Source organism: Rhineura floridana, chromosome 2 (genome assembly GCF_030035675.1).
Source record: "Rhineura floridana isolate rRhiFlo1 chromosome 2, rRhiFlo1.hap2, whole genome shotgun sequence".
Lineage (NCBI taxonomy): Eukaryota > Metazoa > Chordata > Lepidosauria > Squamata > Rhineuridae > Rhineura > Rhineura floridana.
The window spans coordinates 23,135,292-23,149,448 of record NC_084481.1 but is presented as its reverse complement, the minus strand read 5'-3'; the positions used below and the strand labels follow the sequence as shown (position 1 = coordinate 23,149,448).

The 14,157-nt window shown below is 43.5% G+C and overlaps 1 protein-coding gene across 6 annotated transcripts in view; it reads right to left on the bottom strand.

The window, feature by feature from the left end:
• HECW2 (HECT, C2 and WW domain containing E3 ubiquitin protein ligase 2) overlaps window positions 1–14,157 on the bottom strand; it is a 299,050-nt gene that overhangs the window by 115,868 nt on the left and 169,025 nt on the right. For all 6 annotated transcript variants that reach the window (XR_009760443.1, XM_061608169.1, XM_061608168.1 and 3 more), the window contains 2 exons: window positions 7,431–7,525; window positions 4,804–4,876 (listed from right to left, as the gene is read on the bottom strand). Coding sequence is in view for 5 of the 6 variants with exons in the window: in XM_061608169.1 (XP_061464153.1) it covers window positions 4,804–4,876; window positions 7,431–7,525 (168 nt within the window). In the remaining variant the exon portion in view is untranslated. The remainder of the gene's footprint in view (window positions 1–4,803; window positions 4,877–7,430; window positions 7,526–14,157) is intronic.

Here is a 14,157-nt window from a genome sequence, read left to right as displayed (position 1 = left end):
GTACTGTACAAATAGAGTTACCAGGTCTCCGTTTTTCGGCCGGAGTCTCTGGTATTTGGGGGCCCCCTCTGGCTCTCCGGCTAGCACCCCTTAATCTCCGGACTCTCAGCTTCAATTTAAAAAATAATTAAGTTTCTAGGTGGTCTGGTTCCCGAGATATACACCAAAATGTCAGCTGCCCCCCCGTGACTATTTACCTATATTCCGGCGTATAAGACGACTGGGCGTATAAGACGACCCCCAACTTTTGAGAAGATTTTCCTGGGTTAAAAAGTCATCTTATACGCCGGAATATACGGTACTAATACACTACTGGATCACAACCTGATTTAAAGGAAGCGTGCATGCGCGCATGTTGTGATGGTCTGAGAGGGAACGCGCCTTGTCAGACAGAGTGGAAGAAATCTGCCAGCTTAAGGAGGGCACAGCACCCGTGCTGTCTCGGAGGGAGAGGGCCTTCTCCGCACTCATCCCTCTCCTCCCGCCTCCTTGCCTCAGGCTGGCGGGTACGCGCTTGCGCTGGGCTCGTCCTTGTCAAAATAGGGAGGTGATAGACACGGGAGCATGCGCGCTTGCCTTGCCTGAGCGAGCCCTTCTCTACAAGCTTGCCGGACCTGGGGAGGACAGCGAATGACTCCCCCCCCCGAGGAGACAGAGGTGCGCTCTTTACGGCACCCCGCCCTGCTGTCAGAGGCTGCAGCTACCTGTGAGTCTTAGTATTGGGGGCGAGAGTATTGGGGGCGAGAGTATTGGGGGCGAGAGTATTGGGGGCGCTTGGTAGCAACAGGGTTGCCTTCGCGTGAGGTGGGGTGACTGTCACCCCCCAGCTCGAGGCCAGCACCCAGCCAGCCGGCTTGCTTTCATACGGTCGCCGCATATGGCGGGGATGCGGCCGCGGCCGTTTTTGAGCTCCCCCCACCATATGCGGCGACCGCAGATTCTCCAGTCCGGCTCGGAAGTTTCAGCATCCGCCCTATAAGATGACACCCGGCGTATAAGACGACCCCCGACTTTTGAGAAGATTTTCCTGGGTTAAAAAGTCATCTTATACGCCGGAATATACGGTAATCTATTTAACTGATACGACGCTGAAGTTGGTTCCTAGTTCCCAGTTCCTTATTTGCTTGAAAGTTCAAAACACTAAAAAAGAAGGGTTGACAACTACAGCAACTTCAAACCAAACTTAACATGTCTCTGAACCGCAACGTATATGTTGGGGTACCCTGTATGATATATCACTGTGATCGGGGGACTCTCCCCATCAAGAATAACAATACATTTATGCAATCAAAATCATTAGGCTTCTGATATTATCATAAATACATAATGATGTCATAAAATCATAAAAAATAAGTAACTGGGGGTGCCCACCCCAAAATCTGCTCTAGGACAGGACAAATCATATACCCCAGGAAAGGGGAGGGTGTCCTCTACGAGATGCCACTGCATCCCACCTGGCCCAGAGCTTCTGCTGGGCACAGGGCACGGAGGAGGGCATCTATGCAAAATCAAAGCAGACCAAAACATACAGGAAAAAATGAGTAACTGGCGGTGCCCACCCCAAAATCTACTCTGGGACAGGACAAATCATACACCCCATGAAAGGGGAGGGTGTCCTCTACGAGATGCCACTGTGTCCCACCTGGCCCAGAGCTTCTGCTGGGCGCAGGACATGGAAAAGTGCATCTATGCAAAATCAAAGCAGACCAAAACATACAGGAAAAAATAAGTAACTGGGGGAGCCCACCCCAAAATCTGCTCTGGGCCAGGACAAATCATATACCCCAGGAAAGGGGAGGGTGTCCTCTATGAGATGCCAGTGCATCCCATCCAGCCCAGAGCTTCTGCTGGGCACCGGGCATGCACAGGTGCATCAATGCAAAATCAAAACGGACAAAAACACATAGAAAAAAATAAGTAACTGGGGGTACCCACTCCGAAATCTGCTCTGGGACAGCACAAATCATATACCCCAGGAAAGGGGAGGGTGTCCTCTACGAGATGCCACTGCGTCCCGCCTGGCCCAGAGCTTCTGCTGGGCGCAGGGCACAGAAGAGGGCATCTATACAAAATCAAAGCAGAAAAAGACATACAGGAGAAATGAGTAATTGGGGGTGCCCACCCCAAAATCTGCTCTGGGCCAGGACAAATGATGCACCCCATGAAAGGGAAGGTTGTCCTCTATGAGATGCCACTGCGTCCCGCCTGGCCCAGAGCTTCTGCTGGGTGCAGGGGAAGGATGAGGGCATCTATGCAGACAGAAAGGGTAGAGAATCTTCTTACTCTTAGGGTGCTTTCACACTGCACTTTATTCCGTTATTCTGATGATTTATTTCCTGTTAATTTGCACATAAAATTTGAGCTTTCACACGACATAACAGGTAGCTCCGGAATTCTGGTGCAATGTAGTGCAAGTATAAATTCTGCAATAAATGATACCTGAAATAATCCAATAGCAAGGCCGGGGTCACGGAAGATTGTGGGAGTTTTGCGCTAGCTGCCGCTGCTCACATGACAGCCATCCCAGCATGCAGTGCGTTCCCGCCCTTACAAACAGCCATCCCAGCATGCAGTGTGTTCCCGCCCTTACCACTGCCTCTGCTGCTGCGCTGCCACGCCTCTCAGCTGATCACAGCATGCAGCCTTCGCTCAGCCTGTGGTGCTGCTGCTGCTTGTGCTCAACTAAAGCCTCTGTTGCTGCACTGCCGCACCTCTCAGCTGATCGCGATTGCGCCTCTGATCACGATCGCGATTGTGCCTCTTTCAAACACCCCCACGCACCGAAAGAACAGGCCTCAAACCAAAGGTTGGTGAAGACCTGCTCATCTGGTGTTGCATGAGGCCGAATGAAGGGGGGGGAGAAAAACTCTGCTCTGTGTGTGAAAGACTGTTGCACAAAATGCCGGTATAACAGATACTGCAGTGTGAAAGGGATTTTTGAAATCTGGAAAGAAGCACTACCTTTTTAATCCATTAAACTAGCGCTATTAGCCCCATGTGGAAGGGGGTTTCGAGTGGAGTGCCACAGGGTTCTGTCCTGGGGCCGATACTCTTCAACATTTTTATCAATGACTTAGATGATGGGGTGGAGGGAAGCCTTATGAAGTTTGCGGATGATACGAAACTGGGAGGGATAGCTAACACAATGGAAGACAGGAATAAAATCCAAAGGGACCTGGATAGACTAGAAAATTGGGCTGAAATTAATAAAATGACATTCAATAAAGACAAATGCAGGATTCTGCATTTAGGCCACAAAAACAAAATGCATAGGTACAGGATGGGAAATACCCGGCTTAGCAGTAGTGCGTGTGAGAAGGACCTTGGAATTCTAGTGGATCGCAAGTTGAACATGACCCAGCAGTGTGATGCTGCGGCAAAAAAGGCAAACTCGGTTTTGGGATGCATAAACAGAGCTATAGTTTCCAGGTCGAGGGAAGTAATAGTCTCACTATATTCTGCATTAGTCAGGCCTCATCTGGAATACTGCGTTCAGTTCTGGGCGCCTCATTTTAAGAAAGATATATAGACAAGTTAGAGCGGGTTCAGAAGAGGGCGACGAGGATGATAACCGGTATGGAGAACAAGTCTTATGAGGAAAGGTTGAAGGAACTTGGCATGTTCAGTCTGGTGAAGAGAAGGCTGAGGGGTGACATGATTGCACTCTTTAAGTACCTGAAGGGCTGTCACATAGAGGAGGGTACAGATTTGTTCTCTGCTGCCCCAGAGGGTAGGACTAGGTCTAATGGTTTTAAGCTGCAGGAGCGTAGATTCAGATTGGACATTAGAAGGAACTTCTTGAAAGTAAGGGCAGTTCGGCAATGGAACCGACTGCCTAGGAAGGTGGTGGGATCCCCTTTGCTGGATGTCTTCAAGCAGAGGCTGGACAGCTATCTGCGGGAGATGCTCTAGCTGTGGATTTCCTGCTGTGAGCAGGGGGTTGGACTCGATGGCCTACAAGGCCCCTTCCAACTCTAAGATTCTGTGATTCTATGTGTGAAAGCAGCCTTACTCATTTTTCAGACCTCTTTCTGAAGTAAAGGGTCAAATCTGTAAAGAAGTTTGGAGCAGCCACATTAAAAGATAAGGGCAGGGCATTCCAAGCAGGGGGTTGCCAACCCTGCTTGGATATGGATGTCTTTGCAGAGGATCCCAAGTCAAGCTTTACCAACAGCGCAATCCAAACTATATCTACTCAGAAGTAAGTGCTGTTGAGTTCTATTGGGGCTTAGTCCCTTAGTACGTGTGTTTAGAACTGCAGCCTTCAGGGGCATCCATCTTTAATCCCAAATGCTCCCATCTAACATCTCCACAACACTAGGCTCCTTTCTTCCTACAGTGGCCTTCTGGTGACTGGCCTGCCTGAAGGCACTTAAAACCTTCTTGCCGAAAGCAAGTAGGCTAGATTAAATGTTCCCTACCCAGGCTCCATATTTTAGCTAAGATGTCTAGCTTAATTTCCAGTCAGATTTTGTTTTAACTGTACGCTCCAAGCAACTGTGGTTGATGCTTAATGTATCATGCTTAATGACATCACTCGGGTCTGCCCCGTGACATCACTCGGGCCCGCCCCTAAAATCTCAGGTTTTTGGATACTTCTGACCTGGCAACCCTATGTACAAACTCTTACTGCCTTATAACTGCCTACAAACTGCCTACAACAGAAATTCTAGTTTAAATATATAGCATAACTCAAACAAATTTGCTCTTGTTTTTGTGTTCATTCAGCAAATTTCCTAAACAGAGTCCACAGTACCTTGATTTAAGTAAACTAAGGGAGAGAGATTTAAAAAATCTTCTTACCTGAGAGTGTAAAGCTAACTAATTTCCGGCAATGCTGATTTGCTGAAGCACCTTCAGTGCCCTCTGCTCCCAACTGAAAAGGAGAATTTATCGTAGTATTTTTATGCATTGGAAAAACAATGTATAACAAAGACAGACAGACACACCTAAAACTTTACTTTGAGTAAAGCATTATGACCCTTCAGTCACTGGAATTTCTAGGAGGAAAAAGCACTGCTTATTTTTAGTGGTTCAATAAGGAGAGGCAGTGAGGGATCAAAGTATATAATTCTCAGTTATCTTAAATGGATGATTCAATTGTTGAGGCGGTGAAGCAACTAAAGTGTCTGGCACTGAAGGGGAAAAGGTAGTTTTGCTATAGTGAAAGAAGCATGTTTGGTTTAATATACCTAATAATCACAAGACAGGAATCTTCATGAACCTCTTTGAAAAGAAACATGGAATATGTAATGAAGAGGGAAAACATATTGATAATTCATTTATATGACATTTTCCTGTTTAGATGTTAATAACTGTAAATTGTAACTGACATTAAAACTTTAAATGAAAAGAGAGAGGTAGGGGGAAAGGCGAAAACAAAGAAATAGCTGAAACTCAAAAACATCAGAATAAGTTCTCTCTAAACAGAACAACCAAAGTTCACCCATCCCCATATGGGATGGGGGGGTTAATGCTTTCAAGTCAGATAATGTGGGCTTCCAGGCAGATTCAAACCCTGGAATTTCTCTCTCTGTGTGTGTTTTATGAATTTATCATGTGATTCAAGCTGCATCAGGCAAATAAAGGAACTCTGTAGCAGTTAACCTGTGGTGTATGCAAACTTTCAATCAAATAAAATACCAACATGGTTTTAAATTTAAGGTAAAAAGAGAATGACAAGAGAATATATTAAATGATTTAGCTACTTCCCACATAGGAAATGGGTGCACCATCGGTTTGCAAAATTAGGCCTACAAACTTCCATCACATGGAAGCACTTGTGTTGGGAGACTAATATTGTGAAGGCAGGAAGGATTTATCCAGCGTCACTGAACTACATGTGTGTATGTGTACACACACACACATTGTTGTTGCTGCTGTTTTAGCTTATGTAACCCCTTTATTGATTTGTTGTTATAAGTATTATTTTTTAACCAAAAGACCTTGCAGAATCTGCCACGCATTTTGTCATCCTATGGGACATCTCGGCTTGATAGAGGGTGTTTACCCTAACGGCAATATAAAAATACTAAACTAAGTAAAATAAACTTATTGTGAACAAATTGCATGTTCCTAGTTGTTTCTATATAGACAATAGACTCTCTCACAGTCAAACATTCCCTCTAACAGCAAACTGATTCAATGCTGACAGGATTGCAACGAAAATAAGGCCACGGGGAAACATGAGGGAGATTTCAGCATGCTGATGAGAACTCTGAGTTATAAGGAAGTACAAAACATGTTTTTAAAAAACTGAAGACCTCTCCAAAAAAGCCAATGAGAACTAAGCATGCTCAGTGGCTTCTAGGAGGTACAGAATTTTGTGTGCCTGTTTAAAAAGAGTATCAGAAAATTGGGGGTGGAAGAGAACAAAATTGTCTGCTTGAGCCCACTCATCCTTACAGTTTATAGCAGCCTCTTCCAACCTGGTGCCTTCCACATGTTTCTGGGAGTATCATTCCCATCATCCTTCACAACTGGCCATGCTGCCTGGGGCTGATGGATGTTGACTACCAAGGTTCATGTCACGGTTCTAAGTTACTACAATAATATCATTTCTTCCACAAATAGAAACCAACATAAGCTGGGGTGGAGGCAGGTTTGCACATCACAGTAAGTCCTCATGATTTACTGGAACTGTGAGCATACTCCTCCTTGCACTTTTTTTTTAATGTCTGCACTATGCTGAGCTAAGCTAAGATTTATTCTTGGACAGTTTGGCTTATTGTGACAAGCAGATGAGGCCTCTGCGTGTGTGGGTGTAAACTAACCAGAAAAGGATTCTGTCTACAGAAGAATCATAGCAGCAACCCTACTGAATGTTGAGGGATAGTAGAGATGATGATGATGATTATTTGTTTCATTTTTAGACCGCCCATAGCTAGTAGCTCTCTGGGCGGTGTACAAAACAGATTAAAAATACAATATTATAATAAAATCAACCACATATATCAACCACAATATTAAAATAAAGCGTAGACGTAAACATTAACATTAAAAACATTAAAAAGCCTGGGAGTACAGCCAGGTCTTAACCTGGCGCCTAAAAGAAAGCACCGTAGGCGCCAGGCGTATCTCTTCAGGTAAGCTGTTCCACAATTCGGGGGCCACTACATGCATTAACCCAGACAAAAGGGATTAGACCTAGGCCACTATCCTGGGAAGCCACAAACCATTCAGCATACCCAACTGAAGCAAAAAGATAAAACTCTGGATACACTAACGTCTGTGCTAAGAACTTCAGAGAGGTGATAAGTGAAATTAACTTCAGTGACAAAGGAGGGATTTCACTCATCACATCTTCAGTTTGACATCCTCATTAGTTCAGATAATTTACTGAAAAATATGAGATGCCAACTTAAATTAACAGGTTTAATGTTAGCATTAAACAGATTGGCCTGGTGTCAGCAATGAAGAAAGATACTTACCATCACAGCAGGGTTTTTCACAGTGATATATGGAGTTGTTGCTCGCAAAGCTCCGCTTATACCATGGTAGTATTTAAAACAGATCTTTATTTCAGCTGGAAAAAGTGGGATGGGGGAGAAAATATAAAACTCATGAAAGATTCATTACTGAGTAGAGACAGTCAGTCAATGAAACACCTGCTTTTGTAGCAACTGAGGTCACAGCTGCTTTTGTAGCAACTGTGGCAATTTGTACTATTTGGGAAAGGTGATAGCTGTTACTCTGTTAAAGATCCCCTTAAAGACTTGTGATGGCAATCTGCATTATTGTTAAAGCTCTTAAACCCTACTGAAAGTCAATGGAATTTAAGCAATTCAATAGTGTGGAGGATAGCCCTGGAACCTTCCCTTCTGTTTGTTTTTCTTGTTAGGTAGTTGCAAGCATCTGCACTTGTAATTCTCCTGCTATTATACATCCTACCCTCAGTATCCTGAATTGCATCCACTTTAATATATTGTCCCTGTACCAATCAGAAAATAATACGTCATGATCCCGAAGTCCAGCAGCAACCCAGACATGGAGAGAGAAACTGAGAAGCACTGGGCCCAAGTCAAACCATCAGGGACCTCCCAAGGCCAAGACCCCTGACCCTGAAACTTCCATATCTGGACCTGCAGAGGCTGTATGCATCATGCATGGTTCCCATGAAGGGTCAGTCTCCTCACCTCAGAGGTCTCATTTTCACTGAGCCTCCTCACCAACATAGGCAATATGTCTGGCATAAAGTCATGGAGATGCAATGGAGTGCTCTGGGCCAGAGGGTTGCCCCTTTAAGGTTCTGAGCTCTTAAGGCAAGGGAGCAGAGCCTGATAAGGGCAGTGAGGTCCAGGGGGCACAAATGGGCTCAACTGAGAGTGAGCCCATGTCAGATCAAGTTGTCCACTCCCTGGGCTCTGTATGAGGTCCTGAAAGACCCATCTCCAGCTGCCCTCATTTTCAGGAATCCTGACCCAGATTGTCCATTGCTTGCCCACTGAAAATGCAGACTCAAGTTCATCCTAGGCCAAGCGATAATCTGCTGCAGTAACATGTTTTTCTTTAAAGTTCTAAGGATCTAGTGCCTAAAGTGAAACTCAAGAATCCAGATTATGTGTTAAAAAACATATTTAGCAGCTTGGGCCTACCCTCTCTTCCACACCTGCTACACTGAACACAAGATCCACTGCAATTTCTGCAAGGCTCTGATCAGTTTCAGTTCCAGGCTGTATTTGAATTGAGTTGACACAGAGCTATTATGGAAAAGAGATGGTGGCGCAGAGACACTTTGAGCAAGCAGGGGAGGCAACATAAACATAATACAGGGCACTAAAACGCACTTAGGCTACAAACAACCCACCTCCTACTCCAGAAATATAAAAATGCATATGGAAGTGGTGAAGTGCCTGAAAATCTTAGAGCCAAAATAAGATGCATCTAAACTAGATTGACCTGTGCCATAGAAAAATAATGAAAACGCTTTTCTGAAAGACTAAACATTCACTACAATGACTATTTGGTTAACTCTAGCAGGTAGTTTTCATCAGATGAAAGTCAGAGTCTTTGCCATTTTTATTGACACACAATTTTTAAAGAATCAAAATACAGACACATGCAAACATTGAAAAATGTACTCTGGCTTATAGATCACATGAAATCAGGGCAAAATCTTAATTCAAGATCTGAGCCCAAACTTTCACTTTCAAAAGACACAAGATTCTGTTGCATGTTAACTACAACTGTGCCCCAAGAATTCAGTTACAGGAATATAAAAAGTCATAAGGACAGAGCTGTAATTGCTTTTCAGCATTTGCTTTAGTTGAACTTGATGAAGCTTTGAATTTGAAAATTTTATACTAAAAACAGCAATGAATCATTTAACTTCTGAACTGAAAAATGTGAACCCAATATACTAATATGTTTATATGAGTACATCAAACAACATTTCAGGTCACTGGCAAATCATGCCAACAACTATTAAACAAAGATATAACAAAACAGAAGAGATGAAAAACCATCAGGCCTACCATAAGCTACACAGTAAATGTGGAAAACCTTCTAAACCAAATTTCAAAAGACAGTGGGTTGTATTCAATGCTGCACAAGCAAAAATTGGGAGCCCCACAGGAAAGGCCTGGCATGTGGCACAGTGGAGCTGCAATGGGAAGGGAGAATTGTTTGTGTGAGTTGCCCCCACCCAATTTTTAGTGATTCTTCCCTTGCACTGAAACTTCCCATGTCACATCCCAGCCCTTTCCCAAGGATCCCAAGAGCGTTTTTTTTAGGAAATCAGGCAACATCATGTTGCATTGGTTACAATTCCCATATCATCTGATCATGACAATTCTAAATTTGGGTGCTGGTCTTTTGCTCTGTACTTGCCCCACCAGTATAGACACAGATGAGCTTCCTTAAACAATTAGGAGGTAGCCATGTCCAGCACACTTGGGGAAATGCTGGAACCCTGGCAAATTATCCCATCATGGCCGTTACTACCATAACAACTTGTTGTTGTGGCTTAGCCAAGTGGCTGGTGTGATGATCCTGTATTAGTGTAAATAGGGTAAGTGCTGTTTGTATAGGAGATACATGGTAAGTGGAGTGAAAGAGGAGGGGGAGTGAATGGGCAGTAGAATGCTGGATGATTGGCTGAGTGTTTAAAATGGCTGAGCGTATAAAAGGAAGAGTGACAGTGGAATCTGGGTGGATGTGATGTGATGAAAGTGAGTGGGTTGTTTTGATGGGTTTTAGAGAGTTGTTTGCCAGGAGAGCGTGGAGAAGGAGGGGGGTGGAGTTCGTATTAGTATTAGATAAAACCATATGCTTATGTGCCTTATGAAGAAATCTTGTTATCTTTGTTATCTTTGTTATATTTAATAAATACTTAATTTGGTTTACCAAAGGCCTGATCCTTGGCTGGGGTTTCACAGACCAGAAGGGAGGGTAAGGTAATGACCAAGGCTGAAGGGAAACTGTAACAAATGGTGGCAGCGGTGAAGAGAATAACACCACAAGTATTCTGAGTCTCTGGGAATACTGGTATTAGGACGTGACTGGTGGTGCTGCCTAGCAGGGGGATCTGTTGAGATCTGTGCTAGAGCGGGGAGAGAAACCATAAAAAAGGACAGTCCGGACTGGTGGAGTCCCTGGTGGTGCCTAGTGACAGGCAGTAGCCACGAGCAGGTAGGAACCTGACAGGGAGAGCCAGGGAAGGGCGTCACAGCTGGCTGCAGGGACTAAGGGGAATGGCTGGGCCATGCAGCATGCCTAGACTCACCAGTGCAACCATTTTAATTACATCAAACCTGCTCCCAGTGTCCAAACATCAGGGGCAGGGCTGGCATACTTCAGATGGCAGCAGTAGCAGCAAGTATGTGCACATGGCCTGAGAGCTCTGCACAGCACTCCACACATGCCACCACCATGGACAGAATGCCTGCCAATAATAGAAGGGTGAAAGTGACACCAGGGAAGCCAACGGAGGGGGATTTGCCCACCCCCCTCCCCTCAAAAAACTGGAGCTGGGTCTGAGTGCAGCTCAATGCATACACAATGGATTATAAATACATGAAGCTTCACCACACTCTAGTGTCAATGGGGCCCATGTAAAAGCTCAGGCTGCCACTGTATTACCAATTTTATCTGAGAACTTTTGTTAATCTCTTTGGTATATTTCACAGCAATTTACCAATGTTTATAAACACATTTTTGCTTCACTGTATGCAAGGTCAAGTGAATTGAAGGGTTAGGGAGTGAGCAGTTACAGTACATCATGCAATTAAGGTTTCTTCTCCTCCATGTGCAAGTCCACACACAATTTTTAATGTGGCAATTGCAGCCATGCCCTCATTTTCCCTTTAAATGTTATCTCTACTAGAGATCACTCTTATTAAAGGGGAAAACAAAGTTAAAGCTTCTCTACAAACTGTTCATTTCCAGCAGCGCTTCAATGATTGAACAAACCAACTGGGGAAAGTAATCATGCAGAAATCACATAAATGGTCTCCACATGAAACAATTAATAGGCACTGATCACAGAAAAAATAAGAGAGCTCTGAAGACACAAAATCATCTTCGTTGGTTTTAAAACAAAATATTCTAGAAATCTTCCATTTCTTTGTGATGCCTTCTATATTTCATGAAAATGATTCATGTTTTTTATTTGACCACAGAGCAACAGACTCTTTCCATAGGTAGGAAGAACATTTTTCTTTGTAGAGGGGTTATAACTAGACTTATATGGGGAAGGCAGTACTCCACTATTGGGGGATTTGCTATGTGAAGAAATCCTGTTTATTTGAATGAAATGTTAATGGGTATTGTATAATGTGTTCTGACATTTGTATTGTAATGTACACTGTAATGTATTTGATGTGGGTAGTTTTTGCCTGGTCTGGTAAAAATTACACTGTCACATGGGGCCTTAACTGACAACTGTGAATTAGAATTCTCAGTATGCAAAAGAACAGAAGGTGCATTTTTCAATTGATGGGTGCAGGTTTTCAGTTTTCAGTTAGTGTGATTGGATGGAGCTGGATGAGAGGGGCCAGAAGAAGTGTGTGTGTGTGTCTATATATATGCACAATAGTAAGCCACCTCTGAATACCACTTACCATGAAAACCCTATGAATAGACTATTCAAAATGCAACACGAGATAGTGCTGGAAGATGAGACTCCCAGGTCAGATGGCACTCAGTGACATACTGGGGAAGAACAACAGACAAGTATGAGTACAGTAGGGCCCCACTTATATGGCAGGTTAGGTTCCAGACCCCCACCAAAAAGCGAAAACCACCAAAAAGCAGATCAGCTGTAGCGTGGGGGTCTGGAACCTAACCCGCTAATTGTGACAGAGGAGGAGAAGATCAGCTGTAGTGCGGGGGTCTGATCATGCTGGAAGAGGAGAAGATCTACAACTGATCTTCCCCTCCTCCAGTGAGATTAGCTGGAGCACGGGGAGCTCCCGCTCCCGCTCCAGCTGATCGCCTATCAGTGGAACACCGAAAAGCAGTGCACTGAGAAGCGGGGCCCTACTGTAGTGCTGTGACTAATTATGCCACTGAGTCAAAGATGAATGGAAGCTCAGAGGGTGATGTGCAGAGATGCAAAAGTGAATAAAAAGGATGGGAATGGGACATTTTCAATCAGGCAACTACAAAATATTTTATGCAGGAAATGAGAAATTAAGAAGAAACAGGGCTGCTTTAATAGTGAGAAGTGAGAAGTGATGTAGGAAAAGCAATTAAGAGCTATAACACAAGGTCTGAGTGAGTGATATCAATGAGATTAAGTAGGAAACTTATTGACATAAACCATCATCCATGTCTACGTTCCAACGGCAAACACAGAAGAAGAAGAATTGGAGAGATTTTACACAGAAGTACAGGAAGAAATTGATCACACACCAAAACAAGATGTGCTAACAATCATGGGGGACTGGAATGCAAAAGCAGGGAACAGAGAACAACTAGAAATTGTGGGGAAATGGGGCTTGGGAGATAGAAATGAAACAGGAGAAATGAAGCAGAAGGATAACTTATTGAATTCTGTGAAGCCAATTATTTGTTTCCTGCAAACACATTTTTGAGCAACCGAAAATATGACTGTACATGTGGACATCACCAAATGGTCAAGATAGGAATCAAATTGATTATATAATTGGTAACAGAAGATGAAGAAGTTCCATACTTTCTGTGCATACAAGACCAGGAGTAGACTGCAGTACAGATCATGAACTACTAATATCAAAAAATCAGAGTAAAGCTAACGAAGAACAACAAAGCAATCATAATGCCAAAATACAAATTAAATAACATCCCAGAAGAATATAAAGATCAAATAAGGAACAGATTTCAGGTTTTAAACTCAACCAGAAAGAAGAACCAGAAGAACCAGAAGAACTATGGAGTGAAGTCAGAGACGTTATCAGGGAAGGATGCAAAAAGACAACACCTCTAGTTAAAAAGAGAGAAAGACCTCAGTGGATGACTGAAGAAACTCTCAAAATGGTTAAAGAGAGAAGGAAAGCAAAAGCAAAAGGAGACAGAAACACAGTCAGAACCATAAATGCAACAATACAGCGACTAGTACGTAGGGACAAAGAGAACTATTACAATAGTTATTGCATAGAAATAGAAGAGAACAACAAAAAAGGTGGAACAAAAGCCCTATTCCAAAAGATTAGAGAAATTAAAGGGAAATTTAAACCAGGAGTAGGGATGTTGAATAATCAACAGGGGAACACACTGACTGACCGAGATGAAATAAAAGGAAAATGGAAGCAATACACTGAAGAACTCTACAAAAGAGATGACAGGATGACAGATTCATTCACGGAGAAACAGCAGGATGAAGAACCAGAAATTTTAGAATGTGAGGTGAAAGCTGCTCTTAAAATACTTGGAAGAAACAAATCACCAGGAACAGATGGCATACCAACAGAGTTGATACAAGTTACTGAGACTGAATCTGTCCAAATTTTGACAAAAATTTGTCAACAAATATGAAAAAATAAACAATGGCCCACAGACTGGAAGTGTTCAATACAGGCATACCCTGCTTTAACGTTCACAATGGGACTGGGGAGTATACTTTAAGCGAAAATAAACTTTAAGTGAAGTAATTGTCTTCACTTGTACTGCACGCAATCACCACTAGATGGCAGCGGCGTCATGCCAATAAAGTGTACGTTATTGTGAAGCACGCAAACG